The sequence below is a fragment of the Myotis daubentonii genome, chromosome 8, assembly GCF_963259705.1.
Source record: "Myotis daubentonii chromosome 8, mMyoDau2.1, whole genome shotgun sequence".
Classification (NCBI taxonomy): Eukaryota; Metazoa; Chordata; class Mammalia; order Chiroptera; family Vespertilionidae; genus Myotis; species Myotis daubentonii.
In genome coordinates, this window is record NC_081847.1 from 88,510,121 (window position 1) to 88,534,937 (window position 24,817).

Sequence of the window (24,817 nt, forward strand, 5' to 3'; positions counted from 1 at the left end):
CCACGCATGCGCACCGCGAGCCGGCGCCATGTTGGATCAGTTTGAAAGCCCGCGCGGGCGTCGCGCTCCGCTGTGACGGCAGAGGATGCTGCGAGCGAGCGAGCGGAGCCTGAGGCGCGGCGGGGTCCGACCGGGATGCTTTGTTGCGTCTCCCGCCGGGCTACAGGCCTGGGTTCTCGGCGGGCAGTTGTAAAGTGTGCGTGTTTCTCTCTCGTCCGGACCTTTGTCGGCGAGTTCGGCCCGAAAAATAGGGGGAGGGTTTCGAGGGGCGTCCGGTCCTTTGACAGCCCGAGGGAAAGGCTCAGGAAGGGTGGCGGGGAGGGAAGGGGAAGGCGACTCTTGCGGGAGGGCGCCTGCGGAAAAGGGGCAGTTTTAGGGGGAGGATCGCGGACCGGGACCGAGGTGCCCGACCTGGGTCTCGGGGAATCGAGGTGCCGACTGAAGTGAGGGTGGGGGTGGGAGCTTTGGGGGCCGTCACCCCGAGGATCTCGGTTGCTCCCCGTTCGCTCCCGAGGCGCCAGTGCTCTGGCCTGAAGCCGTGTCTGATGGCGGGGGCCCCGAAGGCAGGGCGTGCCCGGGGCGGGGCGCCGGCTGCCCGCTTACTCCTTCTCCTGCCGCCGACGATGCGCCAGAGCCGGTTCCGTCCCGGGCGCCCCGGAGCCGTGCGGTCTGAGGCCCGTTCGCTGAGGGTGAGCCGCTCCCCTCGGCGACTCGGTGCGGAACACGGTGTTTCCGAGTCGGAGGCGGCTGACGGTTCCTGCGTTTCCCGTTCTGCTCGGGGCGATGAGTTTCCCTACGGGCGCGGATACGCACGGGTGTTGATGGAAGGAAAAGATGCTGGGGGTTTGCTGCCAGATCCCCGCGGGGAGAAGTGCGGGTCTGTCGGGCACCGTTTGAAGCCGAGGGACAGCTGCGAAGGGGGTGGTTCAGTATTTCCTTCTACTTTTGTTTCCTTTCGGGAACTTTGCACAATGGTAGTTCGAGTGCCCCGCCCGCCCGTGTAGCCCAGTCCCCGAGGCCGGACCCCCGCTGCAGGCTGACCTGCTGGCGGGAGCTCTGCCCCCTGGTGGCCAGCGCCCGTCACAGCTAAGGGTGGCAGCGCCGCTTAGGCTTTCCAGGTCCATCCTCTGTAAGGAGTTGGTTCTCAACCTTCCTAATGCCGGGTGTCACCCTTTAATGCAGTTCCTCATGTTGTGGTGACCCCCAACCATAAAATTATTTCCGTGGCTACTTCATCACTGTAATTTTGCTACTGTAATGAATTGTCATGTAAATATCTGATATGCAGGATGTATTTTCATTGTTACAAATTGAACATAATGAAAGCATAGTGATTCATCACAAAAACAATATGTAATTATATGTGTTTTCCGATGGTCTTAGGCGACCCCTGTGAAAGGGTCATTCAACCCCCAAAGGGGTCGCGACCCACAGGTGAGAACCGCTGGTATAAGGAGTTGTGCGTTCTCCACCTAATCTCGTCTCCTTGGGTCACCATGTGTTTGACCCCTTTACCCTCTCCTGCCCCCTTCCCCTCAGGCAACCATGCTGTTGTCTGTGTCTGGGTCTGTTGTTTTCCGTTTTATAGCCCACATGAGTGAAAGCCTACGGTTCTTGTCCCTTTCTGTCCGACTTCCTTCGCTTAGCACGATACCCTCCCGATCCACGCATGTTGCAAGTGGCGCTGTTCCAGCCTTTCTTGCCGCTGAGCAGTATTTCATTGTATTTATGTACCGCGTCTCCTCTAGCCATCGCCCACCGGAGGACCCGTAGGTGGTTCCATGCCTTGGCTGCCGGGACGAGTTGCCTGGCCATTCTTGGGTGTTCACCAGCGTCACCGCACTCGGCGAAGCAGAGGCTGAGCATTGTTCTGTCGCTGCTCCCACCGGCTGCTTTCAGCTCTTGCAAAGGCGATTGCACGGTTGAAGGCTAGAGGAGGATGTGTTACTCTTTTTACTTTCTCACATGGAAAAGTTTCAGTATTTTAAAGTCAAATTTGACAGTTGTTTAGAAAAACAACATTGGAAGTTGTTATAACTTAAAACATCCCCAAAATACAGCCAAAAGTTAAACATAGTAACTTTATAATAATCATAGCATGTATTAAGTTCTAGACATTAATGTTTTATTTTAAGTACAGAAAACCCATTGATTTAATTTTAAAAGAATGTCACATTGTGCACTGAAGTAGTGCCTGTTCATTCTGTTATTTCTTAGGGCTTCAAGTATAGATCTTGTTATTGTTATACTAAGGTAGACAGGAATTCTGCCCATTTTAGTGATGCAAAAACAGTAAGATGAATACATTGTCAGTTTTCTAATTATTTAAGCCTCCTTTAAAAGAGAGGTAGTCTGAATCTGTTTAATATAAGAATTGAATATAGTGAGGGTAGTACCAAAAATGGTCAGAAAATGATTATTAACAACTAGAGGCCTGGTGTGCGGTCCCTCGACCTGGCCCCTCTCACAATTCAGGACCCCATCAGTGTACAATCCGGCCAGGGAGGAACCGAGGAAGGGCTCCAGGGCATGTCCGGCTCATCTAGCCCAGTTGCTATCTGCAGGACCCCAGCAGCAAGCTAACCTACTAGTTGGAGCGTCTGCCCCCTAGTGGTCAGTGCACATCATAGTAACGGGAGAACGGTCACTTGGGCTTTTATATAGATAGATGTTGTTTTATTTTTTTTAAAACATTTATTTATTTATTTATTTAATATATTTTATTGATTTTTTACAGAGAGGAAGGGAGAGAGATAGAGAGTTAGAAACATCAATGAGAGAGAAACATCGATCAGCTGCCTCCTGCATATCTCCTACTGGGGATATGCCCGCAACCCAGGTACATGCCCTTGACCGGAATCGAACCCGGGACCTTTCAGTCCGCAGGCCGACACTCTATCCACTGAGCCAAACCGGTTTCGGCAGATGTTGTTTTAGAAAAAGCATTTTGCCCGTTCATTTTATGGTATGACTTGTAGTTTATTTCTTTATATTTTGTTCTCAAGTCTTTTGGGGGTGAAGGAGTTGGCTAAAGTTACATATTGGTATTTACAACATTCTCCACTGTTCCTTGTTGTTAATACCACATTTGATGCATTTAAAAATTTATTGAGGACCTACTCTCTGTAGTGCATAGTGGTAGGCTTATGAATGAGAAGTATTATGTATAAGGGAATGTTAAGTATTGTGATGTCATAGAATATATCACCATAAGAAAAGACTATGTAAATCAGTTGTTTTAGGACGTTTTAAAAAAGTGAGTACCCTTTCCTTCCTATACTTATGCATGTTCTCAGATAATCTTTGTATACATAATTCCAGGCACATAGTAAGTACTTAATAAATGTTTTCTAAACAAATGATGAAGGAATTCACAATAATGAAAATAATAAAAAAATTTACAATGTGTATTGCCTTTAAAGGATTTATAGGTAATGGGTTTTATTCTTTAAAGAAAATTATAAAAAGTTTACATATTGAATAATTTCTTTGTATATGGCTATTTTTTCTTTTACTTGGAACCTTAACCTTTTGTTTTTGTATTACAGTGGTTCTAAGAGAAATGAACAGAAATAACCCATTTTGAGGAAGGCATGGCAAAACCAAATACAAAACACAGAGTTTGTTCTCGGGAATCTTCAGTATCTTCTCTGTTAGCAAGCTGCAGCCTCAGTGGTAGTAAGTCCTCTACCGCTGATGGCTCTGTTCAGTATAAGGATAAACTGTACAGTTCTGCATCTCAGGCTCTACAGGCCTATATTGATGATTTTGATCTAAGCCAGATGTATCCTGGTGTAAGCACTGGAAAGATTAACATTGGTAAATGTCCTGCTAATATGCCAGAATTCTCCAACTATATTTATAAACCAAACCATGGTATGCTTTTATTGTTTGTTTTCTTTTTGTCCACTGACTTAAATCATTTGAAAGATGTGTTGTAGCCTTTGAAATCCAGATGCTTCTTTTTTTATTCTTTTGGGGTAAAAATTACTTTTATAATGTTGAGATCTGAATATATTTCTTTAAGGACTGTATACTTATCTGGTACTTAGGAATTTTCAGCTAAGATCCCCTTGCAACCTTGGAGTGGAAGCTGATGAATTACAGCAGGTGGCTGGTCCTAAACCCTTAAGCTGTTTATTGTAGCATCATAGAAAAAGTGTTGACTTGGTGGTTTTAGTTTTCATTTACTAGCTTAATGACTTAAGTGAAGCGCAGCCTTTCTTAGTTTATACTTGTTCCTATGCAATTGATTGCAAAGGATTATATTAGTCTTCCTGATCTCTATTCTATGGAATAATAATATTCACACTACATTGAGTTTTTCCTTGATAAGGCTTTTATGAAGACAAATTTGGAATGAGTCTGTTGATAACCAGTTACTGAGCACTTATGGAGTAGCCCTAGTATGGAAAAAGTTTGCATTCAAATTTTAGAAGGATGTGGGCACTATTCCAGAGGAGAATTAGAACAGCTATTCGCTATTGCAGCGTTAGTAAAGAAAGCAAATTATTTTTCACCTAATTTATTCACGAACTTTTCCAAATCCTGTGTTGCAGCCAGTATTGAGTGACCAATATTAATGTGAGTGTGTCAGTGGATTGTGTATGTCTAGATCAGTGGTTCTCAACCTTCCTAATGCTGCGACCCTTTAATACAGTTCCTCATGTTGTGGTGACCCCCAACCATAAAATTATTTTTGTTGCTACTTCATAACTGTAATTTTGCTACTGTTATGAATCATAATGTAAATATCTGATATGCTGTATGTGTTTTCTGATGGTCTTAGGCGACCCCTGTGAAAGGGTCGTTCGACCCCCAAAGGGGTCGCAACCCACAGGTTGAGAACCGCTGGTCTAGATGAAAAAAATGGAAGAAACAGTAAATTAAAGAACATGGAAAAAGTCAAGAGGGTGTAGAGATAAGGGTAGAAATTAGTTAGAACAAATTGATATGTGAGGGGGAAAAGCACATTCTATTTCATCAACCTATCCCTTTTATTCTTTTAATCAAAACTTTATTGGAGATCATGGGAAAGTGGCAAAAATGGTTCTTTAATTCTTTTTTTTCCTTAAATTCTTAATTCTCATTTACTGTTGGATATTTTGAAGTGTTTTTATATGTGATATGGGAAGATGAACAGAAGTATGCTTTGTTTTTCAGCTTTTGAAAAATTTCATCACAAAAAAAGCTCCTTGTCCTCATCTTCTAGAAGACGGACTATCAATGACATAGACTCCATTAGCCTAACAACTGATGATCTGTTAAAACTTCCAGCAGATGGATCATTTCCTTGTACTTGTGTTGGACCAGGTCATCAAATTACCAAGAAAACCAAGAAATGCATTGGAAGACTGAGTTTATCAGACACTGAAAAGAATCACAATTTTCAAGAACCCTGCATTGCCAGAAGCAAGGATAACTTAGTTACTCCTGTGGTATACACAAATATAAATGGAAAGCAGTGTCATAAGCTAAAAAACCTAAAACTTGTGAATAAGACGAGTAAATGCATTTCTGAACCATCTTTTTTTAAGAAATCATCTTTCAAGGACAGTTCAGAACGCGATCTTGAAAAGAATTACCCAAGATGGCTCACTGGCCATAAATCTGACCTTAATGTTTCAGGGATAACTAGTCTACCTGATTTCAAATATCCAGTCTGGCTCCACAACCAAGACTTGCTACCTGACACAAATAGTCAAAGTATTTATAAAATATTTAAAGACGAGCATTGTTCTCCAAGACATAGTTATCAGGCACAAAGAACTTCTCGACCTATGAATAAATTAGATTGTTTCGAATATTCTTTTGAACCCTCAAATAGTTCAGATTTCTTGAGTGGTGATAAAAGATTTGTTAATGAGTATAAATGTGATTCTGAGCATAGCCAATGTCATTGTGAGAATCCACTTCTTCCAGGACAATCCAAAAAGCCATTCAATGGTAATTGTTTTTTGTTTGCTTTTAAGAATCAAAGAAAATGCTGTAAATTTGACCTAATATATAGGAGCTTTTATGTTATATTCTTGATGTAATGATCAGATTATATATTTTTTAAACTCTTATGATTTTCATTTTAAGTAGCATTTTATAACTAGAAAATATCTACTTTTATTTGTTTGAAATGTCACATTTTGACATAATTTGCTGTTAAAGATGTGTAGAGGGGGTATCCCCAAAAAATGTATGCATACTTTAACAGCTGATAGCTCAATTTTGAAAATGAAATGTATTTTTAAAAATATATTTTATTGATTTTTTACGGAGAGAAAGGGAGAGGGATAGAGAGTTAGAAACATGAATGATAGAGAAACATTAATCAGCTGCCTCCTGTACACCCCCTACAGGGTATGCGCCCGCAACCAAGGTACATGCCCTTGACCAGAATTGAACCTGGGACCCTTGAGTCCGCAGGCCAACGCTCTATCCACTGAGCCAAACTGGTTAGGGCGAAAATGAAATGTATTTTAATAAACACTGCCTTTATAATTATTCAAAGTGTATGTATACATTTTGGGGGGCACCCTGTATGCATACCAAGTTATCTGAATCCTTGTTGCTTTATGAGATTTTGCCATGCTTTGCATTTATTTTTTTCTTAATTAATGTAGTCTTTTAAAATAGGTGACAAAATTGAATTACTTATCCTGAAGGCCAAGAGAAATCTAGAGCATTGTACTGAATTACCAAAGTCGATGAAACAGGATGATAGTCCTTGTTCATTAGATAAACTGGAAGCAGAAAGATCGTGGGAAAATGTTCCTGTTGCTTTGTAAGTACGTTATTAATGGAAAAGTCATGTAAGGTCATTAGTTTTCCATATGAAAAATATATGAACGTCTAATTTATTTTTATATAACTTGATTATAACTAGCAATGTAATGACATGGTAATTCTGTAGAAAATGGTGTTCAGTGTTGCTTTGCTTGATATTATATTTTTCATTTGTTACCACAAGATCGTGGGTTATTTCATAAGTACATTATGTAACTTTTGTTTTTGTTACAGTTCCTTTTGTTGCACTATAAAATATTGATATATGTTTACTGTGAGGAATTAGAACCAAAAGCAACTATTTTGTAGAAGAAGGAGGAGGGCTATGGAAGTCTTGTTACTTTCTACTATATTCTCTCCATATATTAAGAGTTACCTATTTTCATTTACTTTTACTTTCTCTTTCAGTCGTTATTTTCCGTAAATGATCGTCCATTTTTATATTGTATAAATTTTTATAATTTCTAAGATTATTTTCATTTGTATATTTAACGTTTCAATGACATAGTTTCTCAGAATAATTTAAGAAGTGTTCACCTAGATAACTGAATGTGAATTTAGAGTAAGGATTAGGAGTATAGATAGGAAAGCTTTTTTTAGTGATATTATTATATCTAGACTTATTAGAAATGCATTCTTGGTAACCCTATATCCTGCCTTAGTTTCTGATATTTATTATATTCAGTTGTCTAAACTTTTATTTTGTCATAAATGGAGTTTATTAGTTAATGGATCCTTTTTTAGTTCTCAATTAAATGTCTTTTTTATTTTTATTTATTTATTTTTAAATGTGTGCACTGACTACAATACTGGTTTGGAATTCCAGCTCTGTCAGTTCTTCCCTGAGATTGTGTACAAGTTTTGTCTACTTTGTATAATTCTACTTTGTACAAGGTCTTGTACAAGTTCTTTTGCTTTGGCGTTTTTATGTGAGGATTCAATTGATTAGAAAAGAAATACAAGGTACTTAAGTCAGGATATGGTAATCTCGTAAATTGTAATTTGGTGATTATTCAAAATACATTTTTTCTTTGTTTAGCTTTATTTTTCAACTAGAGGCCCGATGCACGAAATTTGAGCAAGGTGCTCGGCCCCCGCAGCTGCAGTGGATTGCCTCGGCCCTCACAGCCCAGGCTTCGTCCGGAAGGACATTGGCTGTCCGGTCTAATTAGCATGTTATGCTTTTATTATTATAGCTTGTTGGTTCAATAATATTTTTTTAAAATGAGTCAATAGATCTAATTTTTAAATTTATCTTTATTTTTTTAAAATATATATATTGATTGATTTCAGAGAGAGAGAGATAGAAACATCAATGATGAGAGAGAATCATTGATCGGCTGCCTCCTGCACGCCCCCTCCTGGGGATTGAATCTGAAATCTGGGCATGTGCCCTTGACTGGAATCGAACCTAGGACCCTTCAGTCCAAAGGCTGACACCCTATCTATTGAGCCAAACCAGCTATGGCTATTTTTATTTCTTAATTTCTCTTTATCAGTTGTTCTGTGTATTTGTAGAGTACCATAGCTGCAATACTTTGCTTTCAGTTGGAACCCAAATGGGTGCGCAAATAATATCAGAGATATTTAAGGTTGAAAATTTTAATGTAGTTTATAATTAGATAATATAACTTCTGGCTAGTATAATTATTATCATCAGTGGTTTGGCCCAGTACTTTGTATACAGTAGTTGATGTTTAGAAAATTGGGTTCATATAGTGATGGGTATGTTTGTATATAAAATTAATGATGGATTGTGAGATGAAGGAATAGACCTAGTCTTAGTATGACATTGACAAATTATTATCAATCTGTCATAAAAAAAAATTGGCCCCCGGTTTGGTTCAGTTGATAGAGCGTCACCCTGTGGACTGAAGGGTCCCAGGTTCCATTCCGGTCAAGGGCACATGCCCAGGTTTTGGGCTTGATCCCCAGTAGGCGGCGTGCAGGAGGCAGCCAATTAATTATTCTCTCTCATCATTGATGCTTCTATCTCTCTCTCCCTTTCTCTCTGAAATCAATAAAAATATATATATTTTTTAAAATTGACCTGGATGTACTCAAAGTAATATACTAAAAGATGGAGTACAACTGCAATCAGATAATTGCTTTTTTTGTTTTAATGGAAAATTCCAAAGAAATACAAAGTAGAAGAGTAGCCTAATGAATCCTTATGTACCCAGCACCCACCTTCAATAATCAGGTAAATGCTTTTGATAATGGTGGGTGGGTGTACAAACTCTTATAAAGAATGAGGGGGAAAACTACTGGAGAACAATAAAAAGCTGAGTTACAAATTAAATGAATTAATAATGAATTGCTGCTAATAAAAATTATTGTGAAATTTACATATTATAAAGATACTTAGATATCTGAGTACTTGAGTTAGAAACACATCTCATATTGATATATATGTGTGTGTGTGTGTGTGTGTGTGTGTGTGTGTATATGTATGAGAGAAAGATAGTCTGAGTTTATTTTCTGTGACTAACAGAATCTGGTTTGGGGAAAATTCTTACTTTTGCTAGGGATGCCCTTTTTTCTGCTACCCCTTAAATTAAGAAAAAAATTAATATTTATTGAGTATCTATTAAAGGTACCAGGTACATGGCGTTAATTTATGCAGTACTTCTGTGAGATAAGTGGGACTACAAATGTAGAAATTGAAGTTCAGATAAGTTACTTAAGGTCATATAGTGACTGGGTTTGGGATTTGAATTTAGGAATTATAATTTCAAATTTGATTATTTTCCCACTCTAATCTGTTTTATATGTTAATGCCAGTTCTGGAGTGGGGCATCTGTCCTATTGCTTTGACGTGGCAGAAAGTATAACTGCCATCCCAGTTGAAAATCTTATAAATTCATGAGAGTTTTGTGTATTATCATTAGGTAACTAACAGTTTTTAATTGGGAAAATGTACTGCTTATTTGAAACAAGTGAGCTTTCAGAGCATAGCCTATAGTTGATGGATTATTTGTTTAGTTGAAGACTAATGTCTTCAATTTTTTAAATATAATTTTATTACTGATTTCAGAGAGGAGGGGAGAGGGAGAGAGAGATAGAAACATCAATGATGAGAGGGAATCATTGATCAGTTGCCTCCTGCATGCGCCACTCTGGGGATCAAGCCTGCAACGTTGGCATGTGCCCTAGCTGGGAATGGAACTCTGATCTCCTGGTTCATAAGTTGGCGCTCAATCACTGAGCTATGCCAGCCAGTCCAAGTTTTTTTTTTCTTGAAGCTTTAAAGGAGAAGCAAGGAAATAGGGTTAGATTCTGGTATAAATTCAGGAAGATGAGAGAATTATCAAGCAACATCAATATGAATCATATCTATAACAGTTATTTCTTGGTGACCATTTATATTTAAATGATAACCATTCAATTATATACTGCCTAATTTTTATAAATTGGGAACTTAATTGCTATCTTGTCTCTTAAACCCTATGTAGTAAATCTCCTGTTCCTATTAACTCTGATGACAGTCCTCAACAAGCTCCAAGGACAAAGTATGCTAAAAGTTTCCTTGAAGACTTTTTAAATGATGATGATCAGGTGGGTGAAGTTAAATCTTTTTAACTTATTAAAAGACTAGAAGCCCGGTGCACAGATTTGTGCACTGGTGCAGTCCCTCCGCCTGGCCTGCACCCTATTGCAATCCAGGACCCCTCAGGGGATGTCGGAGGCCCGGTGCACGATTTTGGCCCCATCCCCACAGGTCAGGCTGAGGGACCCCACTGGTGCACGAATCGTGCACCGGGCCTCTAGCATGCATATAAGATCTTTTTTTTTTTTTTTTTTAAATATATTTTATTGATTTTTTACAGAGAAGAAGGGAGAGGGATAGAGAGCCAGAAACATCAATGAGAGAAATCGATCAGCTGCCTCCTGCACGCCCCCCACGGGGGATGTGCCCGCAACCAAGGTACATGCCCTTGACCGGAATCGAACCTGGGACCCCTCAGTCCACAGGCCGACGCTCTATCCACTGAGCCAAACCGGTTCAGCGCATATAAGATCTTTGGTTAATCTCTTCCCGCCCTTCCCTCTGAGATTCATCATTCTGTTCCATGTTTCCATGCCTGTGCATTGATCGTCTGCCCCTGGTGGTCAGTGCACATCATAGCTACCAGTTGAACAGTCGAACAGTCACTTAGGGTTTTATATATATAGATAGATTCTAAAGTAGAGGGACCTGGGATTGAACTCTTACAGAAAGCCTAAATTGTCATTACAATCTTGGTTTGTTTGTTTTCTGGAAAACATATAAAACAGACCATTATAGAGTAAATTATATCTTCCCACACAGGCAGCTGATTATTGAGAGTTGTGTTTCTGAGATACAGTTGTAAATCTCTATTTTTTTTATGATTTGTTGTTGGTGTTATTAATCATCATTGGAGGATATTTTTCCATTGATCTTTTTTTTAGAGTTAGTGGAAGAGAGAGGAAAAGATAGAAAGATCGATGTGAGAGAAACACATCTATTGGTTGCCACCTGTGCACACCCTGACCATGGCCAGGGTCAGGGAGGAGCCTATAACCAACGTACATGCCCTTGACTGGATTCAAACCCAGGACCCTTTGGTTCACAGGCCAGTACTCTATCCACTGAGCCAAACTGGCTAGGGCTCTATAATTTTTTAAATAGGAAACTATTATCCAATTTTACTAAATCAGCATATGTGCATTTTGCACATAACCCCAAAATAAAGCATAAATGTGTATGTGTGCACATAAGAAATGATAAACAATTTGATTTAGAAATAAAAGCCATACTGAAATAATGCTTTTGGGGTCTTCCAAGTACAGACCTTATTCTACTTTCACCAGTTTTCCTACTAGTGTCTTGTTTCAGGACCCAATCCAGGATTCAGTTTTGCATTTAGTTGTCATGTCTCCGTAATCTACTTCAGTCTGTTAAAATTTCTCAGTTTCCCTTGTCTGTCATGACCTTGACACTTGAAGAATACTGGTCAGTTGGCTATTTTGTAGAAAATTTCTCCATTTGTTTTAGTCTGAAGTTTTCTCATGATTAGAATGTGGTTATGTATTTTTTGCAAGAATGCAACAGATATCATGCTGTGTGCCCTTCTCAGTGCATTACATCAGAGGGTTCGTGTTGTATTGCTACCATTGATATACAGATAATGTATATCTTAGTTTGCACTGCTATAATATGCCATAGACTTGGTGGCTTAAATAGCAAACATTTATTTCTCAGAGTTCTGGAAGCTGAGAAGTGTAAGATCAAAGTGTTTTGTGAGGTCCTGCTTTTTAGTTTGCAGGTGGCCATCTTCCCCATATATTCACATGGTAGAGAGAAGAGGGAAAGCAAGCTCTCTTGTGTTTCTTATAAGGACACAAATTTCATTCATGTGCTCCGCACATGCCTCTCCTCCAGATATTGTCACATTCATTAATACAATAGTATAACAATATACAAAGTTATGGAAATATGTTAAAATTTGTGCTGTTAACCTTGAATACTTGGTGTCTACTGGCTTTCTCTTTAGTAAAATTAATTTCCCTTTGTAATGAATAAATATCTTAGGGGAGATACTTTCAGACTATGCAAGTAGTCGAAAACTCATTCACTAATTTTATTTATTTATTTTTTAAATATATTTTATTGATTTTTTTACAGAGAGGAAGGGAGAGAGATAGAGAGTTAGAAACATCAATGAGAGAGAAACATCAATCAGCTGCCTCCTGCACATCTCCTACTGGGGATATGCCCGCAACCCAGGTACATGCCCTTGACCGGAATCGAACCTGGGACCTTTCAGTCCGCAGGCCGACGCTCTATCCACTGAGCCAAACCGGTTTTGGCTCATTCACTAATTTTAGTATCCATGGGGGAATCTTGTCTTTTCTACATTATTAATAGAAATTCTTGTGTAATGAAGGGCTATTCCTTCTCCACACACTTATTTGTGTGTTTTTTTTACTTATTTGTTTATTAAATTATATCAGCAGGGATTCGTAGATATTTATTTTATTCTAGGTTTATAATACAACTAGAGGTCCGAGGCACAAAATTCGTGCAAGAGTAGGCCTTCACAGCCGCAGCTCCTCGATCCCTCCCTCGCAGCCACAGGCGGCTGTCTTGCTCCCACGGCTGCAGCCCCCCAGCCCCAGCTTCATCTGGAAGGTCGTCCAGAAGGACATCCAGACAGTCGTTCTGCTGTTCGGCTGTTCAGTTGATTTGCATATTACGCTTTTATTACTATAGATATTATTTATTTTGTTGCTCAAATTCTTCCAGTTTACGCCATAAGGAGTTCCTTCACTTGGCTCCTGTGTCTTTTTGACATGTCCCCCTTTTTTTGAGCTGTGGTTCTTTTTATTAGAAAATGTTGTTTAGCCATTATACTTAACTGAATCTCTTCACCAATGAGAGCACACTTTTAATACTTTTTTTAAAAATTATTGTTTAAAGTATTACATATGTCTCCTTTTTCCCGATTGACCCCTGAGGGCAAGCCCCCACCACCCCAGTGTCTGTGTCCATTGGTTATGCTAATGTGACACTTCTACTATTCTTTGCTAGTCAACAATTTCCTCTAGATTTGAAGTTTAAATTATACACATATTTACGGTCTGTGTTGAATACGTTAAATCACAGAAATCTTAAGAGGACTATTTGCCACTTTGTGGATAGTTTTCAGTACACAACAACTCATGTATATATGTAAAAGTAATAGGTTGGTAAAGACTTTAAAAAAAAAAAAAGAAGTTTGAAAATGTCCATTACAGATTCTTTTAAAAGAATCCTGACCACCTATGTAGCTTAAGTGCTATTGCCTTCTTGGGATGTAGATAAGATCAGTGCTAATTAAGTTATGAGTGTTTTTTAGGTAGCAAGGAATGTGTGGCCCATAAAGAGATGGAAAACTAGTATTCTGTGTGTCAAACATATTTAAAAGTGTGTAGAGAATAATGTATTTAAAATTCTAGTTACTGCTCACCTGATAATCAGCTCCATTTACACACCCAAAAAGAGCAGGTTGACTTACCTGCTCTCTGAGGATGTTTTAGTTCTAAAAATCTTTGATTTTAAATGTACTAAGTGAATGCATTACAAACATAAACAAGTACTATTCATTTTGAAAGAGCAAAAACTAGAAAGGATATGCCACACTGTTAATAATGATTACCACTAAGTAACTTCATCTGGGAACTAGGTAAAAGGAGGTGCTAAGTTATGCACAACATTTAAAAACACTCTGTTGACATGTATTGTTAGGATTTTTGCATTAATTTTGTATTGGGGAGAATATTACAAAATATAACATTTTGCCCCTAAATTTGGATGGTTAATTGATCATCTGTTTTAACCTTAGAGCTGTACCCTGTCTGGAGGAAAACATCATGGTCCTGTTGAAGCCCTGAAACAAATGTTATTTAATCTTCAAGCCGTACAAGAAAGTTTTAATCAGAATAAAACTGTGGAGCCAAAAGGAGAGATTAAACAAGTAAGCACAAACTTGATTTATGAATTTGGATCTGTGAAGAGATAAGAATTCTTTCTAGAACCTCTTTAGTTAGACCTCCAGTTTTATGTTAATAAGCAGGCCACATAACACATGTTGTAGAGTTGGATTATTCTCCCCCCCCCCGCCCCCAGAAACTTATTCACATTGAATACTGTTAGATTTCTGCAGTTGTATATCCATGAATGGATTGTTTTATTTAGTTTATGGTTATAAATACACCATCTCATTTAGATATGATGATATCACAACTATGGTATGAACGGATTATAAAAGTTGTTTTTGAATTGCCTACAAAATTATTCTCTGTACTCCAACTTGTATTTATAAATTGGGGAGATCTAGAAAACTTTTTTTTTTTTTAAATCCTCACCCAAGGACATTTTCATTGATTTTTAGAGGGAGAGAAAAACATCGATGTGAGAGGGAAATATTGATTGGTTGCCGCACCTGCCCCACTTGGGGACTGATATCAAACCTGCAACCCAGACATGTGCCCTGACTGGGAATCAAACCCAAGACTTTTTAGAGTATGGGACAATAGAACCACTCACTGAGCCACACTGGCCAGGGTGAAAACGTTTCAACATTAGACTTCTCCACAGACCTTTGTCGTCTGAAACTTAATTTTGGTGCCATGTGTTTATTGACTTCTGAATACAGTTATGAAAGGTTTTTTTTAAAAAACATTGAATTTTTTTTTTTATATTTCCTAGGAATTTGGAAATCTGTTTCTGCTTTGGCTACTGTTCTTTAGGGATTGAATTTTTTCACAATAATATAGTGTTTATGAATATATTCTTATTCATAACTTGGGAGAATATTTATATAATCCCAAGTTTGATTAAATTCTAATTCTACCACTTACTAGTTTCTGTTTTCTCTTCTGCAAAATGAGGTTGTTAAGCACTAGCTGGTTTGGCTTAGTGGATAGAGTGTCAGCCTGTGGACTAAAAGGTCCCAGGTTCGATTCCAGTCAAGGGCACATACCTGGGTTGTGGGTCCGACCTCAGTAGGGGGCATGCAGGAGGCAACCGATCAATGGTTCTTTCTCATCATTGATATTTCTATCTCTCTTTCCCTCTCTCTTCCTCTCTGAAATCAATAAAAATATATTTGGGGAAAAAAAGGTTGTTGAGAAATTGAGACAGATTATATAAAGTACTTATTATAGTGCTTGGCACCTGATAAAAGTTTAATAAATACCTTATCCTATATAATTAAAGCCTAATATGCCAAGTCTCTGGTCAGCCAGTTGGCAGTTCAACCAATCAAAGCATAATATGCTAATGATATACTAAGGCCACTCAGCTGCTCGCTATGACGTACACTGACCACCAGGGGGAGACGCTCCAACCAGTAGGTTAGCTTGCTTATGGGGTCCAGCTGATCGGGACTAAGCGAGGTGGGCCGGACATGCCCTGGAGCCCTGCTGCGGTCCCTCCCTGGCTGGCTAACCTCCTGTGTCCCTCTCCGGCCCCTATCATGCACCGGTGGGGTCCCTTGGCCTGGCCTGTGCCCTCTCGCTATTGGGGACCCCTCAGAATGTCAGAGAGCCAGTTTCAGCCCGATCCCGCAGGCCAGGCCAAGGGACCCCACTGGTGCACGAATTCGTGCACTGGGCCTCTCGTTAATAAAATAATTACCCTACTAATAAAAACATTAAAAAACTTAAATAGTAATAAATTGTTTAAATATAAGAATGCCTTAAAATACTTAATAAATGTTTTTGTTGTCATTATTTTGATAGGATTATTCAGTAGAGCTTTCTGAAATTCAGTTTTCATTACAAATGAGTAAGTTAACTCTTGGAGACTATCATGGCCTGCTCTTTGGAGTTGTATTTCTTAATTTTTATCTTTCCATTCTAATGATCATAACATTAACATAAAATGTGTAATTTATTTTTCTTTCCTTCCCTTTTTAAACATTGAGACAAGACTGAGTTCATTATAAAGTCTTAATTTCAAACCAAGATTTGATTTTTTTTATTGGACATAATTTAAAAGCATACTTTAGGACAATTTAAAGATGAATCTAAATATAGTTATATTATTTTTAGAAAAAATATGTAATACTTTACTGAAAATTTTCTGCTACATTTCTTTGGAAACAAAGACAATATTATTTTACTGTTCTTTTAAGCCACATATTAAATAGCATTTATGTTTAAAATTATATTTATATTTTCAGTATTTTGTTTCATTTGGTCTTTTTAATAATAGGTTTCAGAAGATGATTTCTCTGAATTACAACTGAAGGAAGGTATGGTTCCCATTACTAGGTCACTTCAAAAGTAAGTATTCTCTAGTAATTTCTGAATATGTTATGGGTACAAATCTATTTTAGCCATCTCTTAGATTGAAATCAGAAGGTTTCAGGATGGAATTAAGTAGTTATAAGGATATTAAACTTCTTGGAACATACTGTTTAATCCTGAAGTTTTCTCTTAAACCTGTGTTTTTCCCTATTTAAAATGTTCTTAGGACCTAATGAGATAACCTTAGACACCTAAAATATAATGATGTGAATGGCCTTAATTGATGCTCTTCTATTTCTGAACAATAACAACAATTTGAGCTAGTATTGGTGTGGATGTCCTGGAAAAACACCTTGATCATGACATGTATTTTCATATATTCCCTCTAGAACAGTGGTTCTCAACCTTGGCTGCACATTAGAATCACCTGGGAATCTTTTTAAAGTCCTGATTTCTGGGCCTCGTCCTCCGGAAATTCTGTTTCTTTGTTACTAATGTTGTGGCCCCACCCCATAACAAAGAAACAGAATTTCCGGAGGACGAGGCCCAGAAATCAGGATTTTAAAAAGATTCCCAGGTGATTCTAATGTGCAGCCAAGGTTGAGAACCACTGTTCTAGAAGAAATACAATAATCATCAATAATTCATTATTTGACCTATATCCACAGAAAACTAAAGTAGATATAATGTTGTGGATATAAAGATAATCTAAATGCCCTAAAGGTGTTAATCCACCTATTTTCTTAGTTAAATTATTTTAAACTAAAAATTGGTGCCAAAACCGGTTTGGCTCAGTGGATAGAGCATCGGCCTGCGGACTGAAGGGTCCCAGGTTCGATTCCGGTCAAGGGCATGTGCCTGGGTTGCGGCCACATCCCCAGTGGGGGGTGTGCAGGAGGCGGCTGGTCGATGTTTCTCTCTCATCGATGTTTTTAACTATCTCCCTTCCTCTCTGTAAAAAATCAATAAAATATATTTAAAAAAATAAATAAATAAAAATTGGGAAGGAATACACGTCTTTCTTAATTGGCAGAGGGAGGGTATTTATTTATAGGTTTGGTTGTATGAATATAAAGTGCACTCAGAAGATGGTATATTGAGCTTGGGAAAAGCTAAGATGAAAATTTTTTACTTTCATAACACCATTTCACTTGGCTGTATACAGTGTTGTATCATGAACCTTAAATTGATGTTTTCCCCATTAGCCTGTTTTTCACCTTTTTAGGAAAAAAAAATAAAGAATTATTTCCTTCTACAATTTTATCCGCCACTTCTCTAAGTAAATTATTTATTGTCAGCAGGGCAGATAGAGGTTAAATGACAGGCACTGACAGCTGGTTGTGTAGCCAAGGTAGGGAGACTGAAGATTTCGTTTCTGCTTAACTTTCTTATTCCTTCCCATCATACCTCACCTCTCCCCTCTACTTCCCTCCCTCCTTTCTTCTATTTTTAAAAAAATATTTTTTTCTTATTGATTTCAGAGAGGAAGGGAGAAAGGAGAGAGAGAGATAGAAATGATGAGAGAAAATCATCAATTGGCTGCCTCTTGCACACCCCCTGCTGGGGATCAAGCCCACAACCCAGGTATGTGCCCTTGATCAGAATCAAACCTGGGACCCCCCCCCCAGTGCCAAACCGGCCAGGGCTCTTCCATTGTTTTTTAAAGGTATAATACAAACTACATAGGACTAAAAAGGAACCAGGTATATTGAATTATAGTTATGAAAATATTAAAATACATTGCTAATTAGTAATATGTGCTTATTAATGCATTTAAAGTAAGACAATACATTTAAAATCTAGGTAAGTTAAAATTCATTTTGTAAAAACATAATATGAAGGCCTTTTGCATTGCTTGAATAAAAGCATTAAATTATGGCATGGTCTTTTACTTATTTCACATGTTGATCAGCAAACAATTAGAGAAAGGAAATATTGGAAAGCATTGATTTCTGGGTCACCAGTGATACCTTACTATTCAATGAATAAGCAACTAGGCTTAAAATTGTCTAGTGGTTGATCAGTTATGTCATATGAACTTTTGGATACAGACAGAAAGACTTAGATAACATAGGTTCTAACAGTTGGTTTGATACCTATTGTAATTTTGTAATTATCATATGACTATTATAATTTTGAAGTAATGATGAGTTTAAATGATTTTGATATTCCTGTAATGATTGTAATGTGACATGAAAATATCTCCAGTTTCTGTGGCAGATTTGGTTTGTTGCTTACATGCATAATGGAAAGAAATTCTAATTTATAGGTGGTATTTAGTGAAAATAAAGATGAGGATGTTTTTTCTCTATCCATTTTCAAAGTCCTTTAAATCCAAGGGGTCTGGCCATTGGGGTTGTAAGTAAGATAAGATTCTAGTCACTTGCCTTTTTCTTTCTCTTGAATCACAAGTAGTTGAATAATACACCTGAAAATAAAAGGGAAGATAATTCCCAAGTATATTTGCAAATTGTCTTTTTTTCTCATATCTGTATGCCTCTACGAAGAAAATAATTCTTTAGGTAGAGAGATGTACTATAGGATGTAGAAATGATAGGGTCTAGTTAATTTTACCTCTGATTGCTTAGTAACTTTGGGTGAGTTATTGTCATTTAGTTAAAGCAAATGAGAATCTCAAAAATTAACTGAAGTTGCCAAGGGTAGCAGAATCCAATTTCTTCTTTTATCTATATACTAGAGGCCCAGTGCACACAAATTTGTGCACTGGGGGGGTTGCTTAGCCTGGCCTGCACCCTCTTTCAGTCCGGGACCCCTTAGGGGATGTCCACCTACTGGCTTAGGCCCGCTTCCCAGGGGATCGGGCCTAAGCTGGCAGTCAGACATCCCTCTGGCAGCCTGGGAGCCCTTTGGGGTATCAGTTGGACATCCTTAGCGTTGCCAAGGAGGTGGGAGAGGCTCCCGCCACCGCTACTGTGCTCACGGCCATCAGCCTGACTTATGGCAGTGGAGCTCCCCCTGTGGGAACGCATTGACCACCAGGGGGTAACTCCCTGTGTTGAGCATCTGTCCCCCACAGTGCACATCATAGCAACCAGTCGTTCTACCTTTAGAGTCAATTTGCATATTACCCTTTATTATATAGGCTATAAAAGCCTAATATGCAAATTGTCCCTGTGGGAGTTCCACTGGGAGACATCGCTCACTATGACATGCGCTGACCACCAGGGGGCGGCTTGGAACAAAGGGAGGCCCCGGCCAGCAGCTGGCAGCCAGGGAAGGGAGGCCCCAATCAGCCCTGAAAACTAGCCAGGCCAAGGGACCCTCCCCGTGCACAAATTTCATGCACCGGGCCTCTAATTATATTTGAGTAAGTGTTAAAGAAAGAGACACTTGGTTGAAATAGATACAATGCAGTAATTAACACTAATAGTTTCCTCCACCTCTTTATCCTGAGTATTTATTTCATTTATTGAACCTGTGGTAGAGACTGTAGAATAGGTTGTTATAGTAACCACCTTTAGCTCATCTTAGAAATTAACCATTAGAGATTACACATTATTATTTGTTTTTCTTGATCTCTTGTTCATCAGAGATTTAAAATATGGTTGATTAATATGGTTGACATTTTTTGAGTGGCCCTTGGATCTGAAGGATAGGAGAGGGAAAACTGGAACAGTATTTTTAGAGGAAGATTGGAAAGTTAAAGCCTCTCTCTTCCTGGTTTGTTTGAAGGATGACTGAGTTTTCTCCACTGATACCTGGCCTGTAATCTTAGCTTTATTTAGAGAAAACCAAGTTGTTGATATAATACTACATCATTCAACATAATTGTTGTTTGTTTCCTCCATGCTCAATAAAAATGAGTTTTCCTCAGAACTAACTGATCCTTTAGTGTTTTTTTATTTTAGCTATCTTGAATGCATATGTAAAAAACAAGCTATACACATTGTTTCTGAAATGATATACACTGTTGTGAAAATTACTTGAAAAAATGTTTTGTTATGTGTGATAACAAATGATACCTATTGTTTCTTACTAAGCTTACTTGGAAAACTTTCAAAAAAATCTTGGCCCTAACTGGTTTGGCTCAGTGGCTAGAGTGTCAGCCTGTGGACTCAAAGGTCCCAGGTTCGATTCCGGTCAAGGGCATGTGCCTTGGCTGCAGGCACATCCCCAGTAGGGAATGTGCAGGAGGCAGCTGATCGATGTTTCTCTCCCATCGATGTTTCTAACTCTCTATCCCTCTCCCTTCCTCTCTGTAAGAAATCAATAAAATATATTTTAAAAAAAAATCTTGAATGTCAAAAATAATTTTTTAAAAGTAAATGTTTTTATAGAGTTTTAGATGAATTTTAACCCTCAATTATTCAGTTATCTAAGTTTTGAAAGGAAAAATTCTCAAAGTTTGATATTTGTTATTCTATAAATTCATTTTTCTTACTAACTTTGAAGTTAATAAACAATAATCACCATTTCTTGCTGTCTGCGTTGCCTATTCAGTCCTTAATATTGGTTTATAATGTGTTTTATACTTTTTAATGAAGGGCTTTGCACCATTTATCTCGCCTGAGGGACCTGGTTGATGATACCAGTGGGAAACAGTCACCGAAAATGTGAAGAGGAAAATAAAAGTTTAACCAATAAATAGTCACCACAAAAACAAAAATGTATTTTTTTTCCTATTGCTTAAGCTGGCAGAATAATGATAAGCCATCCACTATTCTGATTGGTTCAATTATTGTATATTTAAAAAACAAACTTGAAAGTGTCTGTAGGTTTTGTGACCTATCCTCATTTTATGCCAAAATACCAGAATGTGAACTGGAAGGACCTACACTATTCTATAGTCTGACTTTGGTCTTCAGGCCAGCAAATGTCTAATATTCAAAGATGGATGGATGATTTCCGTTCTTGAAGCTCATGTGGACTTAACCTTCTTCAGCATCCTCGCCATTTTATCGTCTAGTTGTGGATTAAGAAATTTTTCCTGGTTTCTATTTAAAATCTCTTAAGTGGAGTAGACTTTTTGTTACAGTTAACATCCACTTTTAAGGAACTTAAAGGAATATCAAAATTCTTGTGTATCTTATCCATATGGAAGTATGTTACTTTTAAATTTTGTAAATCAAATATTTTAAGATATGTTGTATTTGTAAATAACATTAATAATGGGGTGGTTCAGTGTTAAAAGGAATATTGTTCTATGTTGTGTAATCCAAGAGAACTTTAATTAATGCTTTGATTTGATTCTCTAAAAGATAGTCTTTTTTTTTAAGTTTTATTTTAGAGAAAGAGGAAGAGGGAGAGAGAGAAGGAAACCGATTTGTTGTTTCACTTATACATTCATTGGTTGATTCTTGTATGTGGCCTGACTGGGATCAAAACCACAACCTTGGTTATCAGGATGACGCTGTAACCAACTAAACTACCTGGCCAGACTTAAGATAACCTTGATATTATTTGACAGTTTACAAAACATTTTGTGGGGAGATATTTGAGAATTTGATATTTTGATACTAGATTATTTACCAGATTTTAGTTTGGGGGTTAACTGAAATTAGTAAAAACTATGAGATCAGTGACCAATTGCTTTATGAAATTTTGTAACTAAAAAAGAAAATGAATATGGGAAATCAGAAAGCAATACTCTGTTTTTTTTATTTTTTATTTTTGCAATACTCTATTTTAAAGCTACTTTGTAAGAACTGAACTTTCTCTTAAGCAGTCTGTAGTCTTTAAAGTTTGTCTCTACCTGGAAGTGAGCAGAGCTGCATTCTTTACCACAAAAATAAGAATTTAAGTTATAAAGTGTGACTAATGAAGCATATGAAATTAAAGAATATCTGTATACAAATGCTACAAATTAACTCTTTACCCAAATGGCAGCATCCTTACCAAGTAGCTTTATTGTCAAATAGGAATTTCTAAATACATTATGTCAGATAATTTTCTATTTTCTCTAAGTGTAAAGCTCTATATAAAACCTTTGTTATAGAACTTACTTGTCAAAAATGTAGAGTGAACCCTGTCTCTATTTTCTTGACCAGTGAGCCAGTTGTCATAGTGGTCTCTGTGCTCAGATTGAGAGTCTCCTGCCTCAGTAAGTTTGTTTGGTTTGCTGTGTGGAGGTACCTGCCATGGACATTCTGTTTTCTGATCATCTTCCGGTCTTCTGCTTCTCAGCTAATAGTTTGCATCCAATCAAACAGGTGTTATTTTGATGATTTAAAAATGTGGCCAGAACCGGTTTGGCTCAGTGGATAGAGTGTCGGCCTGCGGACTGAAAGGTCCCAGGTTCGATTCCGGTCAAGGGCATGTACCTGGGTTGCGGGCACATCCCCAGTAGGAGATGTGCAGGAGGCAGCTGATCGATGTTTCTCTCTCATCGATGTTTCTAACTCTCTATCTCCCTTCCTCTCTGTAAAAAATCAATAAAATATATTTTAAAAAAAATGTGGTTTAGCTGTTGCAGATTTTTAGCAGGTGAACATCAGGTGGATCTGGGCTGAGCATGCTCCAGGCTTAGTGAAATCCACTGTTAGACAAATTCTGAAGAAGGCAGAGAAGATAAAGACATCATGTAATAAACTTGTAATTATATAATATATGCTGGTCAGACAGAGGATATACTTAGAAAGCATCTCCAAAGGGATTATGTGTGATGACCGAATGGCACTGGTTTGCTTACTGCCCCCATTTGTAAGAAAATATCTCCAATACTGAATAAGATAATACTGCTTTAAAATTTTATGTTATAACTAATATTTTAAGAAACTTGATTATATTTAATGGAGTACATTTTTTTTTGTTAAATATGGAAGTTAATCTTTTACCTGAAAAGGGAATAAATTTATCAAAATGATTAATTTCAGACTTTAAAAAATATGTAGGAGAGTCAACTAAGAAAAAACTAAATAAGTGTTCAAGAAATTTAAGAATTGATTTAATTTATTACATGTTAAATATTTCAGTGTTTGTTTTTGCTAATCTTCACTGAGGACATTCTTTCCATTGATTTCTAGAGTGGAAGCAAAGGGGAGAGACAGTGAGAAACATTGATGTGAGAGAGGTTACTCTCCACATAGAATGGTTGCCTCTCGACCAGGGCCAGGGATCGAACTTGACTGGGCATCAAAACTGCAACCCTTTGGTCCAAGGGCTGTTGCTCTATGCACTGAGCAGCATCGGCCAGGGCTCTTTCATTATAAAAAATTCTTTTCTTTTGTTCATTGATTTTTAGAGAGAGAGATGTTGATGTGAGAGAAACATTGATTGGTTGCCTCCCGTACGTACCCCAACAGGGGATCGAACTCAAAACCTATGTATGTGCCCTGACTGGAAATCAAACCCACCACCTTTTGTTGTACAGGATGACACTACAACCAACAGCCACCTGACCAGGGCTCAGTTTTTTTTTATTTTGAGATTTCCTGGGGAAAAAGAGACTACAGTATTGACTGCTGAATTGGGAATTTAAAGCAAAAAATGAGAACAATTAGATTTTAAAAACTGCATTGGGAATATAAAATTTCATCTTTTTCTCAGGTATATAAAAATATTAAATAAAATTTAATAAGACATTAAAATTTTTGAATATGAAAAAAATTTAACCTAATTCCAAAAGTTATTTGAGATCAAGGGATAAAGTGTGATGTATATGTGATGGCAAAACTCAACTATATTTTCTCTATTATCAATAAGAACTCTACTTTTAATTTTTTTCTGTGATAATTTATTTCAGCTTCATGGAGCTTTTTAACCAAATTGAGGAACTCTATCTTGGGTTTGTTTGAGTTAATTGTCTTCTCTTTTTATGATATTTCTTGTTGAAATTTCTATATGTGGGTGTTTTGGTATTTTGTATTTAATGTTTATGATACTGTCTTGTTAAATTACATATAGGTATACCTAAATGTGCCTGAAGATGAATCAGGACAAGATTCCTTTCTCCCACCTGTATTTTGAATACATACAATTACTCATAAATTTGGATTTTTGTTTAAGTTTTCGTGTCACACTCTTCACTGTGTCTCAGAACCTATTTGATGGAAGTGCTATCGTGAAGAAGTGAACTTGCTAAAAGGCACGTGGCATGAAAGCAGACAAAAGAAGTAATGGGCCAATAAAATTGGTAATTTCTGAACGAAGGAAGTCTCTTCAAATGTGGAGGTCGGTGTGTCATTCTATCTAGTCCCTCTATCAACTGAAAGTTTCATACCTGGGTCGATATTCGTTTGGGTTGCAGTGCCTATCACAATGATTGGGACAAACCTAGGCCTATACCTGAACACATTGTAGAGCAATAATTGTCAGATACTTT

The 24,817-nt window shown here is 37.8% G+C and overlaps 1 protein-coding gene across 1 annotated transcript; it reads left to right on the plus strand.

The window, feature by feature from the left end:
• Window positions 1-5: 5 nt before the first annotated feature.
• C8H18orf54 (chromosome 8 C18orf54 homolog) lies at window positions 6-24,500 on the plus strand. Its single transcript, XM_059707341.1, has 8 exons — window positions 6-194; window positions 3,549-3,876; window positions 5,164-5,946; window positions 6,628-6,775; window positions 10,233-10,335; window positions 14,127-14,258; window positions 16,502-16,572; window positions 21,042-24,500. The coding sequence occupies exons 2-8, from the start codon at window positions 3,594-3,596 to the stop codon at window positions 21,112-21,114; spliced, it is 1,593 nt and encodes a 530-aa protein (XP_059563324.1). The 5' UTR covers window positions 6-194; window positions 3,549-3,593; the 3' UTR covers window positions 21,115-24,500.
• The last annotated feature ends 317 nt before the right edge of the window (window positions 24,501-24,817 follow it).